We start from the raw sequence: 21,177 nt of genomic DNA, 5'->3' as shown, positions 1-21,177 counted from the left end.
TGGTCCATGGAATCCAGGCTGCCTAGCAGCGTGAATAAAATCGCACTGCGCGCAAGGCAGCATGGGGAAACCCAGGCTAGTACTTTGTAACGCGTTATACCCAACTCTGCCAGGCAGTATCCAGATCTGACGAAGGACCTCTGCCTGGACCCGGTGACAACGCAGTGCTGAAGTGCCAACTAGTCTCTCCCTATGGAGGATCCCTTTACCACTCTATAAAGCGTTGTCAGTAAATTCGTTTCGCGTACCTACCCCGAAGTGCCAAAATAAAATAAAATTCTGTATCAAAATTTATAAGGAAAGACCAATACTTTGTTTAGGCTTGGTTTGTAGGGAATTCCAAACCTGCGCACATATATTCAAACGCACATAACTATAGAACCAATTCTTAATGCGCATGTGAATGCCATCAGCGTTTCTCACAGGTTCGCGTTTAAAGTCTGTATCGAGAGAATGGTGTCGTCTTAGCGGCCCCTAATTTAATAACAAATGTTCGTTGCGATGGAAGCGAATCAATCAAAACTAACTTTAGCTGAAAAACCGCTATAAAGCGAAAACAATCTCTGTTACCATAAATTATACGTTTATCTCTGTAAAGCTGCTTTGAAACAATCTACATTGTTAAAAGCGCTATATAAATGAGGATGACTTGACTTGAATTGACTAAGCATCACCATTGGTCCACTAGTTCTAGATTGACAGCTCCTCCTCTAGCCAATCAATCGAAGAGGGGAGGTGACGTCACACCAATGACTCATGGTTACTGATGCTCACTCATACAGGTGAAGATCACCATCACCTCAGCTGGCAAAAATCTTTCCGTGGCAGGACACAAATTCTCGGATCTAACAATATATGTTAGTAGATCTCATTAAATGACTAATGTACCCAAAATGACCCAATGTGGTGGTGGTTGAGGAGAGATCCCCTGATATAATTGTAAAGCGCTTTGGGTGTACAATATGAAAGCGCTATATAAATGCCTCATTCCATTCATTCCAATGTAAAATTAATTCATTAAATTAATTCAAAAATAAAAAAGTTCATTTTTATATTGTTTTGGGAGTTCGAAACAGCTTGCCAAAGCAAACTTTCTGGAAAAGTTCGCTATGACTGGTAAACACCTTTTTTACTACCATTGGTCTGTGGGGATTACATAATTGATAGCTGTGCGCGGAGGCTCCGCCTTCTTTCACATGGAAATCTTTTCCGGTTCTCCTGTTGAGTCTGTCAAGGTCAGAAGTCACGTGTGAAAACACACTGGACAGCTGATTTCTAGTAGAAAATTAGTTGTAGTCTATTTCTGATGATATGAGTCACTGACACTGTTTTTCATGTTTCAATGTTTAATTTTCAATGTTTAATTTTATGTCAAACACAAATTGAGGTATGCATAAATAATGACACAAAAATAAGTGTAATGGATAATGCCAAAATTATTTAATTTTGGCTTTTGTTGGTTTCCTTACCAACACTAAGTGCCACTTTAACTATGTCAATATTGCAAAAAAGCTAAATAAACAATATATTAATATAAAGCAGAAAGAATTAAACATTTTCAAAATCTGTAGAAATGTGATAAGAAAACAGAATAAAAAATAACAAAAGGCAATTGCGACTTTTTCTCTCACAATTCAGTCTTTTTTCTGTAAAAATGTATTTTTTATTTTTTGAGGAAGAGCTGGAGGAAGTGTCTAGGGAGAGGGAAGTCTGGGCATCCCTGCTTAGACTGCTGCCCTCGCAACCCGGCCCCGGATAAGCGGAAGAAGATGGATGGAATTCTGACTTTTTTCTTTGCAACTGCGAGTTTATATCTCGCAATTCTGACTTTTTTCCCCCTTTAGAATTGTGACATATAAGCTCACAATTACGAGTTACAAATTTTGAATAGCGATTCTGGGATATAAACTTGCAGTTGCAAACTTTTCTCAGAATTGCAAGAAATTGTGAGAAAATGTCCGAATTATGAGCTGACAATTTTTTCTCAGAACTGGACTTAACTCGCAATTCAGACTTTTTTCTCGCAACTGTGACTATATCTATATCTGAGATATATATTCACTATCTCTGCTATAGTTCACACTCACAGTCATTATCAGTTTTCATAGCAAAGAAGGAAGTTAAATATTTGAGATGCTATAAATACTTTCATTGTGGTAACTCGTTGCACTCACTGATAAGATAATGAGTAGTGATATGAAATAAGTTCAAAATTATCCAGTTTTCATTCAAATTAAGTTGTCTGAATCAGGCTGGAATATTTTGCTACACTGAGGTGTTAAATTCACGTTTCATTCTCAAGCCCACAAAACACATCAGTACTTGTATCTTCTAACTGTATGAGTGCACATTATTGTGTCATGTTTGGCTCTCCTCCTGCATCGCCCTGCGCCTCCTGCAGCATCTGCTTGTACTGGCTTTTGAAGAACCCAGCCTTGTAAAGGGAGAAAATATGCTGTAATAAACTGTACATGCTGTAAGCATTTAAACATATAGATTGTGTAGACAGGTGAAAGTACGGTGGCCGAGAGAGCTCAACGCGCTGCAACTGAAGAAAACACATGCAAATAGAAAAAACACCCGCAAATTAAAGGAGACATATCATGCTTTTAAATTGTTCCTTTTTACATATAAATCATACATTTGTAGTCTATATAAAGCGGAACTGCAATGCTTGGGTCTGAATTCCTCATTATTATAGCTCCACAGGCCCCTTTTCTACCCCTTTTCTAATGTGCTTCTGAAAGCAACTCGTTTTGGTGCGGTCTCTTTAAATAATATTGAGAGACACTTCATACCCCGCCCCCTCTCCAGGTTGTAGCGGTGACACTCGGTTCAACTCCACCCCGTTCGGCCATTTTTGTAGTCTGGTAGCAGAGATAGGATTATCTAGCGCACAGAAACTTTTATACACACGTTATTAACAAAATGTCAACAACGGAAGACTTGTCCAGCCAGCCTTACATGTTCGAGCCAGAGCCGGAGCGAGATGAAAATGAAGACGACGAACCTGCAGAACAACGTCTTCATATGGATGTATCGCAATGGTGTGTACTGTATTTACACATGAAACTTTGGTCTTCCGACCTTTTACCACCGTGTCGATTTATTTTGATTAATATGTCCGAGGGAGAGAGAGCAAGACAGCGTCTAGTTTGGAGACGGTGATGTCTTGTTTACACTTTCGCCTGGCTCTGAAGAGAGAGTGATGGTGGTGGCGCAATGGATAAGACACATGCCTTTGGTGTGAGAGACCCGGGTTCGAATCCACTGTGAGACACCAATGTGTCCCTGAGCAAGACACTTAACCCCTAGTTGCTCCAGAGGCGTGCGACCTCTGACATATATATATATATAGCAATTGTAAGTCGCTCTGGATAAAAGCGTCAGCTAAATGAATAAATGTAAATGTAAGAGAGAGAGTGAGCGCGCGCGCGACCGGGTCTCTCTCTCTCTGCTCGTTCTTTCAGTTAAACATGCTCCTGTCACAAGCGCGGCAGTTCATCTAAATTAGACAGTGTAATGAAGCGTGTGTGTTACTACATCCAACAACCGAACATTTTAACTTACCCTCTCGTAACTTCTGCATCCTTTAGCTTGGACTACAAAATTGCAGCGAGAAATAATAATGGCGGATTGCTCGAAGTGTTGGGCCGGAAGTCAATGTCCTTATTTGGCAGTTCCGCTGCAAATACTGTGACGTGATAGTTCAAAAAACGTCATAGATAACAGAAAAATCTGAACCGGTTGAAAAATATGACCAAAACAGAATATAAAGATATCAACGAAGCACCTGAAGAGAATAATTTCATCTTTTCTGTACTTCTAAACACTCCAAATATACAACAAAATGCATTTAAGGGCTAAAAAAGTGCATTTAGCATGATATGTCCCCTTTAAGAAAACATCTTCATCAGTTTCACAACACATGTGTGCTCCAAATACTCACAACACAACCAAATACAGAAACGCACTGCAAAAGTTCACAACACAACCAAATACAGAAACGCGCTGCAAAAGTTCACAACACAAACAAATACAGAAACGCGCTGCAAATAGGACAGAACACAACGGAAATGTTTCCGAGGGAACCCAATAAGTGACGGACGGACGGCTGGGACGTGCTTATTGCTCGTGAGCTTTACCTATGCCCTACTCTCTTAAAAGGGCAGACGGCAGAGCCCTTGAATTGGGCACTTTGGAGGGAGCGGGGCACTTGTGTGCCATTATGTTGATGAAGGGAGCAACGAAAGACAACGTAATTTCCTCATTATTTTCACCTGGGATGTTCCCATGACAACGCAGCGCGTGTCCATCAGCTGAATAGCTGTTCTTACCAGAAATATAGTATTATTGCTGTTAACATAACTGTTGCAAATAAATATACATTTTATACAACAATTTTTTTAAAATATGTGTTATATCTGTGTGTGAGTGTCTCAACTTTAAAACTTGCCGTCTCATATTTGGACCCTAGCTGCATTCTAACATTTCTTATGAAACTTATTTTAACATAACATGACAAAATGTGTACAATGTAACTGATGTATAGATTAATGTCTTTCCCTCTTTTTCTCTATCTTTTATTTATTTATTTATTTTAGTCTTCAGCTCATTGTTCTTTTTAGTATTCTTATGACATTGAACATATTGTAAATACATTTTGTATATTGTATACAAAGTTGTATGTCATAAACATGTCATCTCTGTATGTTTTGCCAAAAAAATGTATAATAATAAAAGTAGACAGCTGTAAGCGCGTCCCAGCCGGGTCCGTCACTTATTGGGTTCCCCGGAAACATTTCCGTTGTGTTCTGTTCTATTCGCGTTTCTGTATTTGTTTGTGTTGTGAACTTTGGCAGCGCGTTTCTGTATTTGGTTGTGTTGTGAACTTTGGCAGCGCGTTTCTGTATTTGGTTGTGTTGTGAACTTTTGCAGCGCGTTTCTGTATTTGTTTGTGTTGTGAACTTTTGCAGCGCGTTTCTGTATTTGTTTGTGTTGTGAACTTTTGCAGCGCGTTTCTGTATTTGTTTGTGTTGTGAACTTTGGCAGCGCGTTTCTGTATTTGGTTGTGTTGTGAACTTTTGCAGCGCGTTTCTGTATTTGGTTGTGTTGTGAGTATTTGGAGCACACATGTGTTGTGAAACTGATGAAGATGTTTTCTTAATTTGCAGGTGTTTTTCTATTTGCATGTGTTTTCTTCAGTTGCAGCGCGTTGAGCTCTCTCGGCCACCGTATGAAAGTGCCAGCGATTGAAACTGATGTTATGATGGTGATATACTTTATAGAGTGCCGCTGTGATGAGAGCCAGTAGCAGCAGTCCTCCTATTACTCCTCCAATGATCTCTTTGGTCAGGTTCACCTCCTCATACACCTCCACTTGAGTGTTAATCTACAAAGTGGAAAAATGTGAACAAGTGAATTTTAAAATGCAGTCAGAAGTGATCTCAGTGTAACAGGAAGTCCTCCTCCTTCCTCCTACACAGATGTTCCATGTCCAACAATAGAGACATTATAATTTGATAACATGATTGTTTACTATGTACATTCTTTTGTTATAATGCATCGGTTTTAGTGTGTGTATGATCCACATCCCTGTCTCTTGTGTTGTTGTTGTAATTCGTTTTATAATGCTATGCACTACCATTAAAAAGTTTGGGATCAGTAAGATGTCTTTTTTAAGTTATTAATACTTTTATTTAGCAAGGATGCATTAAATTGATCAAAACTGACAGAAAATAGAATATTTTATAAAAAAAAATCTATTTTTATTCTATAAAGATTTCTATTTCAAATAAATGCTGTTCTTTTGAACTTTCTACTCGTCAAAGATTTCTGAAAAACATATGCAGTGGCACAAATGTTTTCAACTGATAATAATAAGAAATCTTGAGCAGAAAATCAGCATATTAAAATGATTTCTGAAGGATCATGTGACACTGAAGACTAATGATGCTGAAAATTCAGCTTTGACGTCACAGGAATGAATTTTATTTTAAAATAAAGTAAAATAGAAAACTGTTATTTAAAATTGTAATAATATTTCACAATATTACTCTGTTTACTGTACATTTAGTCGATTAAATGAAGTCTTGGTGAGCAGAAGAGACTTTCAAAAACATAAAAATATTCTTTCAGACCCCAGACTTTTGAACAGTAGTGTTAGCACTTTTGACTCAGTGGTATTTGCACAGGAAGTAGATCTGTGTGAAAGAATGTTGTTGTAAGTGCAATTGTCAATATATTTGCAAGAAACAAAAAGAGAAAAGTATGTGGTCTGAAAAAAGGAAAGAATCAATCATAAATAAACAAATCATAAACTATAAACAGTAGACTGCCGTTATAGATTCCCTCAAACAGAGCACTGTTTTGAGAGCTCTTTTTACAGTTATTAGACTTGACATGAACGATCACTGAATCACCTGGGCAGACGGTGCAGTGTGTCGAGAATCAGAGGAAAAGAAAATGTATTTGCTCTTGTCATAATCCAGAGACGCTGAACTGACCAACTCAAAAACCGCAGCCTTGAGTCCAATCTGAGAGAGACACAGATCATGACAATAAGAAATGATCAAACAGTTATGAATATATGGTCTGTTCTGTGATATGAATTTGCTTTAAAAGTCAGATACCTGCTCAATCCATCCAGAGCTCACATTGCCAAATATATTATAGAGTTTCCTTTCATTCTTTGTGAGAGTGACGTCACAGCTGAACAAGGCACACACCGCCACAGAGCAGTTCTGACACACACACACACACACACACACACACACACACACACACACACACACACACACACACACACACACACACACACACACACACACACACACACACACACACACACACACACACACACACACACACACACACACACACACACACACACACAGAGAGAGAGAGAGAGAGAGAGAGAGAGAGAGAGAGAGAGAGAGATTAATTAATGTATGTTTAACATATACAACAAATAAATCCAATAAATTGTGGAAAACAAATGAGGTAAAACAAAACTAAATTTAAAAAGTGTCCTCACCACCAAACGATGATTTTTAATAATGTCCAACAACGCAGAATTGGTGATAACAGGCTTCGTCATGTTCACGCTGTTACAGCCAGGTATCTTTAAAAAGAAAGTGACATTTCTTGGTGACATGTTAAAAATTTTTATGTTTCTAAAAAATGATGGGATGCCATTTTTCTTCCCTACATCATACAGAAATTATTTAATTAAATTAATCAGTATACCTGTATGACTTGTGAGATAAGAAATAAATTCACATACTTGCAAATTTGAATTAGTCCAGATGTCAATATCACCAAGTTTCACTGGTACTCTGATGAAAACTTTTAAAGTTAATTCTCTGAGTTCATTTTGAACCTGAAAGAGAGAGAGAGAAAAAGGAAGAGTTATGATCAGGGTGGGCATTTTAACATTTTCTTCTGTTGATAAAATAAATCCTGCTAAAATCTGTCATTCAGCCTTTTTGAAACTATAAAACCTTTTTGTAATATACTTTAAGATGGAGAACTACAGTAATACCTTTATTATCTGCTGGACCGGTTTCATAAGATCCCTTTTCCCTGACGTAAAATTAATGTGGATGGTGGAATTTTCATGCCTTTCATTTAAAATGAAGAAAGAAAATGACAATGTTACAGTATAGGATAAAGATTTGTTTTATTATTATTATTTCTATACAGAAACGTGGAGCAGAGCACTAACCTTATCAAGGCAATATAGATGGCATATTTGACATCAATGGTTTTCTGTTTGTTAAACTCACTGTCGTCTGAGTGTTTGTCATTCCCACTGTGAGAGATGGAGGTTTTGTTTATTAGTAGCATTTATCTGTTCCTGATGAAATGATCAAAAAGTTCGAAAAGTTCAACACTTCTAGCACACAAAGATGATGTCATACCTCGTGACCGCAGCAGTAAACATCACATTTTGGCCCAGTGAACTTTCTTTATTAATACTGTATGTAATCTCAAACACAACCTAGAATTTGAATGAAAAAGCCAGAATAAGACACATTTTTTTACTAATTAAAGTTGTTGTAATTCATATGTCACCGTAACATAACGTAACCCATGAAAGTTGCTCTGGAAAAGAGTGTTTAACTACTTTGAGTTTAGTCAAGTCAGTAAATGAATGTATATATAAATACGAGTAGAGCTGGACAATTAATAGTATTTTAATCGTGATCATGATTTCTGCTTCTCTTGATAAAGTAAGCATAATTGTTGTGATATTGGCCCATTGTTTTTTTTCCTGATTTTTTGGGGGGGACATTTCCATTATCTTGTATCAGCAAGAAGCCTCCAAGAGCTTTCATACTTGGGGTTGCCAGATGTCAAGAGTTTAAATCCTTCAATCAGAGCTTTCCTCTTAAATCTATAAATTATCCAGCATGTGTTTTACTTAATCTTCCCAACTTGAAATCCATGCGCTGATGATCTGAAAATACAGGCAAACATGTTTGTTGGAGTTCAGCGATCTCCATTGTGATATTCTGCTGGAATTAATGAATGAAGTATCATACTGCCCATCTGTGACTAAATCTGTGAGAAAAACTTCTCAGAGACTAATTATAATAAATCCAAGCATGACTATAAAATAAACCCTGTCAATGACTTGAGGTTCTCTCTATTTGTGCTTACATGAAAGTGCAATAATTCTCATGAAATGTAAACAGAAATTTACATGTGTAGGATTTACTCCCATCTAGCGGTGAAATTGTATATGACTACCAACTGAATATTACTTTCTAGCCCCTCCCATTCCGAGGGCGTTTTAGGTCGCAAGTAATCTCCCCCTCGCATTCGTCACGGTGCCACTGAGTGTAAAAACACGAAAGGCGAAGCTTGAATTTCCAGGTATGTCCCTCTTTGTCTAATGTATTTTCAAGATGGATGCGCAACATGGCTTCTGCCATTCGAGCGACTCGCTCGTATGTATTCTAAATGGCAGATTATACACTTACGAGAATACTTAATTAGTTGTTTGAAATGATTACTCATTAATGAGAATGTATAATTTTGAAAGAACAAAGTGTTTTTTGCTAAAAATCAACTTAAAATATTACACAGTGTAGCTTTAACCATTAACATGCATTCCTCCACATGAGCAAACATTCTGTCAGGGGTGTGATTATTGACCTGAGTGTTTCCCTTGAGGATGGGTTTACTGATCTGGCAGGTGGTTTCTCCCAGTGTAACTCCTCGCTCAGCATCCAGAGACACACACTCCACTCTGCCCTGCTCATACAGAACATTTATCATATATTATATATACATATATTATCATCTCAACATGCATGCATATAAAAAACATGCATCTTTCTAACATTCCATTCGTTACATGGTTTGAAAATATTTGTTAAATAAACGTTAACACTCCATATTTTTAATGTGGCTCTGTAATTTTAAGTTTTATTTAAAAATGTATTGCATATTCAGTGTTTTAAAGCTATTTTGCTTTAGAAATAGCATTTTTATCATTATGCAGCTTTTGCTGCAAGCCCCCAGATATCAACCAAAAAACGTCAGGCACCGCTACCACCAAAGCCTGCGGGCCCAGCTCACCCTCCCCCTGCCTCTGTGAGAGCTCTTCGGCCTCTGCCACAACGCCAGGGCCCACACCCTCTTCCATCTGCTCGAGGTGAACCAAAAACAACTGATCCCAGCTCTCAGTGATATGTGTCGGGTCCCCGCTTTGATAACAGTAACTTTCTCAAATGTTTACAGAACAAGCGGGAACCCAGTGTGCCTGTATCTTTCTCTATGGCTGTTCTATTACAAGATAGAAAGGCCGTCAATAGCCGTACAGCAAACTCAACTAATCTGGTGCCTATTGCACGTCTAACTAAGATTGGTGTAGGGAAAAAAAGTAAGACTGTTAAGTTAGCAATTTTAAACATCCGCTCACTTAAAAATAAATCACTTCTAGTCAACGACTTAATAACCACAAACAACCTGGATTTTATGCTTCTACTGTAAATGAAACCTGGCTAGAAGACAGCTGCAGTGCAACAATCCTAAATGAAACATCCCCTCCTAACTTTACTTTTATGAGTGTCTGCAGAGCTGTTAAGAGAGGTGGAGGTCTAGCTGCTCTTTTTAAAGATATCTATCAATGTAAGCAAATATCATTTGGGAATTACACGTCTTTTGAATATCTGGGGATTGTGTTAAAAGGTGCTCCACGCATTTTACTCATCATTATTTACAGGCCTCCAAAATACTCTCCAGCCTTTGCTGAGGACTTTACAGAACTGTTATCAACAATTACCTCAGAGTTTGACTGTTTTGCCATTGCTGGAGATTTTAACATTCACATAGATAATGCAGAAACCAATATGGCAAAAGAAATCAAAACTGTTTTAAAAACTTTTGATCTGAATCAGCATGTACATGGACCCACACACAATCGTGGACACACTCTAGATTTACTTATCAGTAAGGGTCTAAACATCTCATCGATTGTTATTAAGGATGTAGCACTGTCTTATCATTTCTGTATTTTCTTTGATATATTGATCTCTCCTGCCATTGAAGCTAGATCTGTGTCTGTCAAGAAGAGATGCTTAAATGAGAACACTAGTGTACTATTTATGAAGGCTATATCCTTAACACCAAGCATATCTGCTGACTCTGTTGATTTTCTCCTTGATTCTTTTAACTCAAAAGTTAAAAGTGTAATTGATGATATTGCTCCTGTGAAAGTCAGGAAGAAGAGTGGCAGACAAAAAGCACCTTGGAGAAACTCAACAGCAGTGCAAAATATGAAAAGACAATGCAGAAAAGCAGAGTGCATGTGGCGGAAGACAAAACTTGTAGTCCATTATAACATCTACAAAGACAGCCTTCATGCTTTCAATATGGAACTAGGCAAAGCTAGACAGACTTTCTTCTCAAATATTATAAACTGCAATTTAAACAACACACGCACTCTTTTTGCTACTGTAGAGAGACTGACAAACCCCCCAAGCCAGATTCCTAGTGAAATGATCTCAAACAGCAAGTGCAGTGAGTTTGCTTCTTTCTTCTCTGACAAAATCAATAACATCAGACAGGTGATCAGCACATCCTTGAGTTGTGCTGGTGTCAGACAGATCAGACCACCTGAGAAAGTAGTAACTTTGTCTGATTTCAAAAAAAATTTATGGCAAAATTTTGGAAGAAACCGTACAGCACCTTAAAACATCAACATGCGCTCTTGACACACTTCCCACATCTTTTTTCAAAAGTGTGTTAAACAGTTTAGAAGCAGATCTTCTAGAAGTGGTAAATGCCTCACTTCTTTCTGGGAGTTTTCCAAACTCCCTGAAAACTGCAGTTGTCAAGGCCCTCCTGAAAAAGAGCAATCTGGATAAGACCATATTAAGCAACTATAGACCGATCTCAAATCTTCCTTTCATAGGCAAGATCATTGAAAAAGTTATCTTCAATCAGCTGAACAAATTCTTAAGCTCGAATGGATACTTTGACAATTTTCAATCTGGTTTCCGACCGCTCATTAAGATAATAAACGATATTCGCTTAAATACTGATTCAGGCAAATTATCAGTGCTGGTACTACTCGACCTCAGTGCTGCATTTGACACTGTCGATCATAACATACTTCTTGACAGGCTGTAAAACTGGGTGGGGCTTTCTGGGATAGTTCTAAAATGGTTCAGGTCATACTTAGATGGGAGAGGTTATTATGTATATACAGCTTTCCTGTAGCTCAGTGGTAAGAGCATTGCGTTAACAACGCAAGGTTGTGGGTTCGATCCCAGGGGATTGCACATACCTATGTATAAATGTATAGGATAATGCAATGTAAGTCGCTTTGGATAAAAGTGTCTGCCAAATGCATAAATGTAAAATGTAAATTATGTGAGTATACTGTAGGAGACCATAAGTCTGAGTGGACATCCATGACATGCAGAGTCCCTCAAGGCTCAATTCTTGCGCCAATCCTGTTCAACCTGTATATGCTCCCAATGAGCCAAATAATGAGAAAGAACCAAATTGCTAACCACAGCTATGCAGACGACACACAGCTGTACTTAGCCCTATCGCCTAACGATTACAGCCCCATTGACTCCCTGTGCCAATGCATTGATGAAGTCAACAGTTGGATGTGCCAAAACTTTCTTCAGTTAAACAAAGATAAAACTGAAGTCATTGCGTTTGGAAACAAAGATGAAGTTCTCAAGGTGAACGCATACCTTCACTCTAGGGGTCAAACAACTAAAAATCAAGTCAAGAATCTTGGTGTGACACTAGAGTCAGACCTTAGTTTCAGTAGTCATGTCAAAGCAATAACTAAATCAGCATACTATCATCTCAAAAAATATTGCAAGAATTAGATGCTTTGTTTCCAGACAAGACTTAGAGAAACTTGTGCATGCTTTCATCACCAGCAGGGTGGATTATTGTAATGGACTCCTCACTGGCCTTCCCAAAAAGACCATAAGACAGTTGCAGCTCATACAGAACGCTGCCGCTAGGATTATGAGCAGAACCAGAAAATATGAACATATCACACCAGTCCTCAGGTCTTTACACTGGCTCCCAGTTAGATTTAGGATTGATTTTAAAGTATTATTACTGGTATATAAGTCATTCAATGGCCTAGGACCTCAATACATTGCAGATATGCTCACTGAATATAAACCCAACAGATCACTCAGATCATTAGGATCATATCAGCTAGAAATACCAAGGGTTCACTCTAAACATGGTGAGTCTGCTTTTAGCTATTATGCCAGCCGCAGCTGGAACCAGCTTCCAGAGGAGATCAGATGTGCTCCTACTGTAGTCACTTTCAAATCCAGACTCAAAACACTTCTGTTTAGCTGTGCATTTACTGAATGAGCACTGTGCCTCGGTTCGTCCGACTGTACTGAACTGTATTTCATTTTATTTTTCTAAACTGTTTTAATTATTCTTATTTCTTTTTATTATTTTAATTTCTTCTATGTAAAGCACTTTGAATTGCCATTGTGTATGAAATGTGCTATATAAATAAACTTGCCTTGCCTTGCCTTGCCTATTACCTATTATCAGTTTCAGCATATGTGTTTACCTGTTTAGATGTGAATCTCCTGTAGGAAAGTCCAAAGGGGTAGCTGAGGGTGAAGAGGGTGTTGTATGAGTTTTCTCCTCTGTTCTCTGCAAACACTGTCAAGTTGAGCTCCTGCATTATCCCAACCTCTATATTTGTAGATCTAGATCAAAGAGAGAAATGTAAATACTTTCATAAGCATCAAGATGGTGCGGAATTATTAATTATTAACTTCACTTCAGAAACAGAGCAAATGGTTTGCTCACCCAGAGAAATTGAAATCCATTCGGAGGTCATCAACACATAAATTATCAGTTCCACAGTTTATCTCAAAATCCAGCTGCAAAATAAAGTGAAGGAACAGAAAAATTCATGAATTGTACATGTGATAAAGTTCTGGTAATTTCTGCTCTGAACACAGATGAACTCTTACATTGTGGTCTGTGGTGGTCTTTATCTCTGGCAGCAGTACTGGTCTCAAATTTTCCAGACTTCCTGATGGACGACCCTCAAATGTGAATGTTATCTGATTGGCCAATGGATTCAGAGCATCTTCTGAACAAGCCTTATGGAAACAAGAATCGATAAGAGATGTTAATAACAAAACACTTTACAATTAAACTTGGGTCACTCTTGTTATGCATTTGATTTTTGTAATGTCACCATCATATTTCTTGAAATGTTGAATGTAAAATTAAACTCAACATTTGTAGTTTTTATCAGTTAAAGGGATACTTCACCGTTTTTTCATAAAAAACGATGTTATTCCCTTAACTAAAACGAGTTGATACATACCTCTCTCGTCTCAGTGCGTGCACTAAATCGCTCTGTCTTGCGGCGAAACTTTGTTAGCACTTAGCTTAGTCCAGTTCATTCAATATGGGCCAAGCAGAGAAGCTACCAAACATCTCCACGTTTTCCCTATTTAAATACAGTTACTCGCTTAGTGTAACTCGACCTAGGACGGTGACACAAAAAAAAACGTTGCGCTTTTCTAAGCGTGTAAAATGGATAACTATATTGTATGGCGGAATACCATAGCAAGTGCTTGGAAGCACTTCGACTTCGGCGCAGTAATATCTTCACTCGTGAAAAATCCTCTCACCGGCCCCCGCTCCCTCTAGTGAAGATATTACTGCGCCGAAGTCGAAGTGCTTACAAGCACTTGCTATGGTATTCCGCCATACAATATAGTTATCCATTTTACACGCTTAGAAAAGCGCAATGTTTTGTTTTGTGTCACCGTCCTAGGTCGAGTTACACTACGCGAGTAACTGTATTTAAATAGGGAAAACGTGGAGGTGTTTGGTAGCTTCTCTGCTTGGCCCATATTGAATGAACTGGACTAAGCTAAGTGCTAACAAAGTTTCGCTGCAAGACAGCGATTTAGTGCACGCACTGAGACGAGAGAGGTATGTATCAACTCGTCTTAGTTAAGGGAATAACATAGTTTAATATGAAAAAACGGTGAAGTAACCCTTTAAGTAGACAATATATAGATTAATGGTTCTTTATTTCCATCCTATCAGGTTACATACTGTTTAAAATCCTGTTCATTTTCTTGCTGCATGTGTAAATAATCAAGTTATAATTTATAGTTTGTGGTGTTTAAATGTTTTTATTTGGAATTCCAGCAGAATAACTGTTTTTTAATGCAAACACATAAAAGTTACATTATAACATTATACATTATATATACATTAATCAGATTCACTGAAAATCTACTCATAAATGCTAAACAAAAATTACATTTGATGCTTACCTCTATAAAAAAAGGATGACTTTTGCATACCGGTACTTCCTGCAACCCAACCTTCATCACATCACCGAGGAGACGGTTTTTTTCAGAGAAGGATGCACGATATTTATGTCGCTTGGAATCCAGCATTATGGTGTAATTAATATTTGCACCCAAACCTAGAAAACGTGTTTGATCATAAAAGCCCAAAAATATGTGTACTTGTGATGTAAGAACACAAAAATTATATAATTATATTATGAATAAACCTGTTATGCTATGTTTGTATCCGCTCATGGTGAAGCACACAGTCAGGCTGTTTTTCAGTGGATTTGTGCAGTCTGATTGGTCACTGGTTGGTATTTTGGTTGGGTTGTAAGTTACTTTGGTTTCCAGGAGCATGATGGGTCTGGACCTGAATGATCCAAATATATGAATGATTCACATATGAACACATATGAATGATTATGGCTGAAACACTGTATTTGTATATATTTGAGTTCTTTATAAAAGACCTGAGAAGCAGAACTGCTCCCTTGGACCCAACAGCAATGTCAGGAAGGTTGTCTTGAGTTTGGTCTAGAGAAGACTGACTCAATGAAATCCCAAAGAACCGCAAACCTGGTCGCACAGATGATCCAGCAATCCTCTGTTTCATTCAAGAGGGAATAAAACAGATAACAAAAATATTGAGAGTCTATGAAGTGAGTCAAGGAAAAGTAATGCAAGAAAGGTGAACCACGAGGCTGAATAAATGATGACAAAAGTTCATTTTTATGTGAACTATCACTTTAAGCTGCCACCAACCCTCGTCTTTTTCACCTGTGAGTATTTTGAAATGATCCCTCCATCTATCCCATTGAAGATGTAGATGCTGCCCTGTCCATCCTCCTCTAAAGGAGCTCCAACCAGTACATCCATGAAACCATCACCATTCAGATCTGCTGGACTGGCCAGAGAAGAGCCAAACCGACCCCTCTGACCTGCCATGCCCACCAGTGTATCCGAAAAAATTAATTTAGCCTATGGAGAAATAACAGAGAGAGGAGAAACAGGGTTAAACAGACACACATTTACATTTATTCACTCTTACTTGATTAACTCTTTTTTAATTTTAATTTTAATTGAATCTCCAAAAAAACCACTGACCTGACGCGTGAAGATGTAAACAAACACTAAGCCCTCTCGGTCAGACTCTATGTACGTTGGTGCCGATACCAAAAGTAGGTCTGTATTGGAGTCACTGTTCAAATCCACCACACACACCTCAGCTCCAAAATATGAGCCAATCTGAGGCTGAGAAAAGAGAAGTTTGAACATTAAAATGATCTGTACTCCCTGCTGATTGTACCATGCTACTGTACATTTGTGCTTTGAACCTTCTTGTTGTAACTTAATTACAACATCAACAATTGGTTTTATATGTAATGTATATGTATATTTAATGCTGAGACACCAGGCTACAACTCTCACTGCTTTCACTACTAAATGCACCATCCCTAAAGATCCTGGAAGTTGCAGCAGAATATTTGCATATTAAATATCAGCTTCATTTCTCTTTGTTTTCTTTTCTAAAAAGGTTACTACAAAAGTTTAGTTAAGTTGTGCCAGTCAGTTTTCAATTGATGAGTTTGCTTTTGACATACCAGTGAACTGGTTGGTGTAGTTGTCCTCCAGCTAGAATGGTGTTAAAGGTACACTGTGTAGGAATTTCTCCCATCTAGCGGTGAAATTGTATTTTACATTCAAACGAATAGTTCTCTCTAGCGCCTCGCTTTTTCAAATGCGTTTTGCAACTACGGTAGCCGTTATGTATCAAGAAGCTATGACAACATGTCTTCCAATAGCACTTCATCAAGTTTTCTTTCGGGTGATGAGGTTCGTTATTTCAAACAAACTGCAACTTGACACTCAATTTCAGCGTCCCTTTCAAAGTCTTTCTCCTTCATTAGCTCTTTCCACCTGGAAAAAGCTATCCCGATATTTACCCTTGTTTTTTTAATTCACCGGTCACGTTTCCTTTTAAATTAAATCGCTTTTTGGGCGACGAGGATTCCTTCTCCTGTGGCTTGGCATAAGTATGATCCTGCATTATAAAGTACCGTGCAGTGCAGCCTTTCAAATTTGCTGGGGCAGTGACAAGCGCCTCTCACTGATCTGGCTGGTTTCAGTCACGTGACGCTGGCTCTGAACGAAAACGCATTGTGGAGGTTGCGTTGAGGTAGACTATTGCTTTTTGTCCATCTCTGCTATTATAGTTTTTCAAAATGGCGGAACGACATGGAAGCCTCCTTGGACTTACCCGTCCAATGTAAATAAAGATAAAGAAATTCTTCGCTTACAACGATAAGTCAGATCATTGGCAGAGGTAATCTTACACCAATGACTTTAGCTAATAAAATACTTTAAAAAACTGCACAGTGTACCTTTAATATCGCTTTTATTGTAAATTGCCAAATTGCATTTTCCAGTAAATGTACTGGATCTGCTGTTTCATATTTTTACCATTAAGATACCATTTCTTTTGCTGCAGGAACACAGCTTTTTTTTCAGAAATGTTCAAATCCTTAACATTAAACACTTAAGACCAAATGAACAGTAATAGTATTTTTATACCATTATTTGAACAATGGTTGAAAAAACATTTAATTATTTATTTAGCAATTATTTATTTAGCTTTGAAAAGTATTAGGCTATTTGTTTTAGTATTTGATAACATTTCTGGTCATAGGTGTAATGGTAAACTGTACAGTAAATTCATAATTTTTGTCTTAACTTTATGAAAGACCCAAAGCACAATATAACTTATAAGCCACAGTAGCTCAGCACTCTGCCTCTTTCACTTTCTCGCCTAGTTGAGACAGGTTGTTTTTGGTTGAATTATGTATTCGCGCTGTCAAGTGCAGCTTACAAGAGCAGCGAGATATCGTCCTCACAAGCTGTGTCAGCGCGCATCTACTACACTTCAACTGATATGGAGTATTTTAGCAGCTTTTTGGTGAGTTTTGATTTTCTTTTGAGTTTATATTGCTTCGTCGGTAACGCTCTGTGCATCTCGGTGAGATATTTGTTGGCATTATCTGTCGGTTAAATTTGTATTACTTTTTTCTGCCTGTTTTTGTTGATTCATTATCATCATCCGCTTAACTTTAAAGGGGTGGTTGATTATGATTTCACTTTTCTAACTTTAGTTAGTGTGTAATGTTGCTGTTTGAGCATAAGCAACATCTGCAAAATTACAACGCTCAAAGTTCAAAGGAAAGGGAGATATTTGCTTTTAAAGAAATAGTTTTTTAAGGACTACAACACATTTGTGAGTCTGCTCAAGCTGTTGCATCCGTCTTTTCACATGCAATACAGTACGTAACACAAATGCAATATCATGTCACTCTGTAGGCATCTTACAACAGTTCCCACACGAGCGATTTATAGATTATCATGGCAGAATATGCTAATTGAAGATAGTTCATTTCACATCAGCAACATCAATTCATCAACTAACCATTCAGAAACGCCCTGTTGCAATCTACATGTTGTCACTTCTTCTTGAGTCTCTCCATAATTGTCAGACTCCAGTTTAAACATAAAAGGCAGAATGGTTTCTGACATTTTAGTGCTTGTCTGCTTGAGGTAATTGGAGCTGCTAACACACACACACACACACACACACACACACACACACACACACACACACACACACACACACACACACACACACACACACACACACACACACACACACACTAAAGCTCTTAAAGGTCCGGAGCAGCAGCTCATTTGCATTTAAAGGGACACACACAAAACGACACATTTTTACTGACCCTCAAAAATGGACAATTTTAACATGCTGCAAAAAATTATATGAGGGGTATTTTGAGCTAAAACTTCACATACACACTCTGGGGACAACAGAGACTTATTTTACATATTGTAAAAAGGGGCATTATATCACCCTTTTAAACCTTACGGTGCTATCCGAGGGTATTATTAGCGAGTAAATATGGCTCACAGCTCGATTGCCACTGGTTTTCCACTGACTTGTAAGCTGTGCCAAATTAATCTTATCCCGGACGACGGTCATGACATCTGCCCGTCGTGTTTGGGTGTTCAACATCTGAGAGAGACTCTCACGGACCCGTATCTGCAATGGATAATCTGCAATCCATCTTACTGAGTTAGACCCTAATTCAACAGTGAAACTCAGGCAGTTAGATGTAGCCATTTTGCGCACTCGGTAGCGCAGGGCAGCTTCAGAAATGGCGGAGCTGAAACATCTGCTTCACTCGTTTCAGCCTGTCATATCTGCTACACTTTTGAAGATGACACAGGAGGTTGAGAATGTTCAGAATCAGGGAGCTGGGGAACAGTCTCTTGATTTCCTTTGTTTTTCACATCATTCTGATTTGGACGTGCTTTCTATGAGTGCTTCATATTCTTTTTTTGGTGATCATGGGGATGCTATGGATGTTGCTGCACAACCATCACCTCAGGATGTTTTCACTGGTTATCCAGGAGCGGAGGGGTCTAGAGGGGGGTCATTTCAGACATCTGGACAGGCCCTGTCCTCCTCCAATGATACATGGCTGTTCTTCGAATGGCAATCGCTCGTCTAGAACTTGATGAGTCACCTGTCCAATCTGCCCAAACAAATGGGTTTTTTCTTTAGGTTTTTTTTTAGACAGGTCACATCTGCGACTTTTGCCACGCCACCATATAAAGATTTTGTCACTGAATTCTCAAATGCCCTCACTGGTTCTTGTCCGCCTAAGCGGTGCTCAAAAATTGCTTGGACGCTAGCATCTATGACTGAAGCAGATTTCATCAGGGTGAGCCATGCTCCTGAAATAGAGCAGCCTGTGGCAGCTTTGGTGGTGTCTCCTGATGAGGCTCAATGAGAAAATGTGCAATGTACCAGTGCACAATGTGGTCATACAGATTCCTTGTTAAAAAGGCATACGAGTCTGTTGCCTACATTTCTTGTGCAGAAAATACAATCTGTCAGTTACTTTTTACTGCCACCATTACACTGGAACTAGCAAATGTTAATCCCTCTATTTTACAGTTTCTGCAAACTGCTCTTTTGGCAATGGGCCATGTGACCCACAAACTGGTTAGTCTTACAGCCACGCTTCTGGCAGCTCTTGATTCAACATCACTATGCCACATCAAAGCAACGTTTTCACTGGCACGCTACACCTCAGTCACAGCCCCTTCAAAGGCCTTGTGTTACTAAATATGCTAGAGCTTTTCAACCACCTCATCAACAGTTGCTAGTAGGAACCCGTCAGCGTCCCCCGCGATGCAGTCTGGCTCTCTCTAGAAATTTGAGAAGGGAGCCAAAGAAAAAGTGTATCCTCTAGTTCAGGGAGACCAGTTCCATTCAATGTATTTTCTTGTTCCGAAGAAGCATGGTGGTTTCCGTCCGATTTGAGACATCTGAATTTGTTCCTGAAGGTCCTTCTATTTCGAATGCTGTGCACAGCCGACATTCTTCATTCTGTGAAAGCAGACGATTGGTTTGTAAGTGTCGACCTGAAAGATGCATACTTTCATGTCCCAATTACTGTTCATCACAGAAAGTTTCTGCATTTCAGTTTCCTGAATTAAGCCTACCAGTTCAAAGTGCTACCTTTCGATCTTTCATTTGCTCCTCGCGTCTTCACAAGGTGTGTGAGCACAGCTCTGTCTCCTCTTTGGATGAGAGGTATGCATATTCTACCTTATGTGGACGACTGGCTTCTTTGTGCCACCACAAACGGCAGGCTGTGCAAGACTCCAGACAGCTTTTGAGACATGCAGAAGTTGGGTTTTCTGTGAATGAGAAAAAGAGCTGTCTGATTCCAACACAGACCACTACATTCATAGCAATGACCCTGAATTCCCACCTAATGTCTGCCTCTCTGTCTCAGGAAACGTGTGACAAACATTTTGCAACTTTTCGCCCGGGTGTGTCTTTGCAGTACGAGGTGGTCCTTCGACTAATAGGGATTTTAACAGTGGCTACACTGGTGATTCCTCTGGGTTTACTCCACCTCAGACCATTCCAGTTATAGAACAACAGTTTGCGGCTAGATCCCACCAGACATGGCCATTGATTGATTGTAATTTCTTAGCGTTGCATTCTTGTGTTGAGGCGGTGGAGACTTGAAGAGTTGAGTTAAGGGTAGAGTTGCTAAAGGCTGGAGTGTTGTTCCCACTCGTCTGGAGTTGGTCATGACAGACGCTTCCCTCACAGGATGGGGGCAACATGGAATCAAAGTGGTATTTGTGGGCCCTGGACACCATCCTGGGCCACAGAACACATCAACCTGCTGGAACTACGCGCAGTGCTCTAGGCTCTAAAGTATTTTATGCCGGTCCTGGCAGGCCACCATGTTCT

At 38.8% G+C, this 21,177-nt stretch overlaps 1 protein-coding gene and 1 long non-coding RNA gene across 2 annotated transcripts; both read right to left on the bottom strand.

The window, feature by feature from the left end:
* Window positions 1-1,328: 1,328 nt before the first annotated feature.
* Window positions 1,329-16,824, bottom strand: LOC309491813 (integrin alpha-X-like). The gene is made up of 18 exons (XM_082190841.1): window positions 15,948-16,824; window positions 15,621-15,821; window positions 15,314-15,447; window positions 15,068-15,213; window positions 14,823-14,977; window positions 13,494-13,625; window positions 13,327-13,400; window positions 13,082-13,223; window positions 9,163-9,261; window positions 7,923-8,002; window positions 7,727-7,813; window positions 7,544-7,622; window positions 7,286-7,381; window positions 7,037-7,123; window positions 6,633-6,743; window positions 6,423-6,536; window positions 5,282-5,392; window positions 1,329-2,434 (listed from the first exon to the last, which is right to left on the bottom strand). The coding sequence occupies exons 1-18, from the start codon at window positions 16,293-16,295 to the stop codon at window positions 2,351-2,353; spliced, it is 2,280 nt and encodes a 759-aa protein (XP_082046967.1). The 5' UTR covers window positions 16,296-16,824; the 3' UTR covers window positions 1,329-2,350.
* An 867-nt stretch (window positions 16,825-17,691) lies between these two features.
* LOC309491814 lies at window positions 17,692-19,817 on the bottom strand. The gene is made up of 2 exons (XR_014203311.1): window positions 18,481-19,817; window positions 17,692-18,438 (listed from the first exon to the last, which is right to left on the bottom strand). It is a non-coding gene; the product is annotated as an uncharacterized lncRNA (long non-coding RNA).
* Window positions 19,818-21,177: the final 1,360 nt, after the last annotated feature.

This window comes from Leuciscus leuciscus (assembly GCF_965113295.1).
Source record: "Leuciscus leuciscus genome assembly, contig: HAP1_SCAFFOLD_597, whole genome shotgun sequence".
NCBI lineage: Eukaryota > Metazoa > Chordata > Actinopteri > Cypriniformes > Leuciscidae > Leuciscus > Leuciscus leuciscus.
The sequence above is the reverse complement of the archived record's forward strand: the minus strand, read 5'-3'. Positions and strand labels throughout refer to the sequence as shown.

Bases quoted from the DNA above. Each gene is read 5' to 3' on its own strand.
- LOC309491813 (XM_082190841.1), bottom strand. From the start codon at position 16,295: ATGGTGCATTTAGTAGTGAAAGCAGTGAGAGTTGTAGCCTGGTGTCTC. The intron at 8,003-9,162 runs GTCAATAATCAC...TTCAAATTCTAG, and splicing joins TCCTCAAGGGAAACACTCAG to GTTGTGTTTGAGATTACATA. The intron at 2,435-5,281 runs GTATATCACCAT...TCCCTTTACAAG, and splicing joins TCACAGCGGCACTCTATAAA to GCTGGGTTCTTCAAAAGCCA.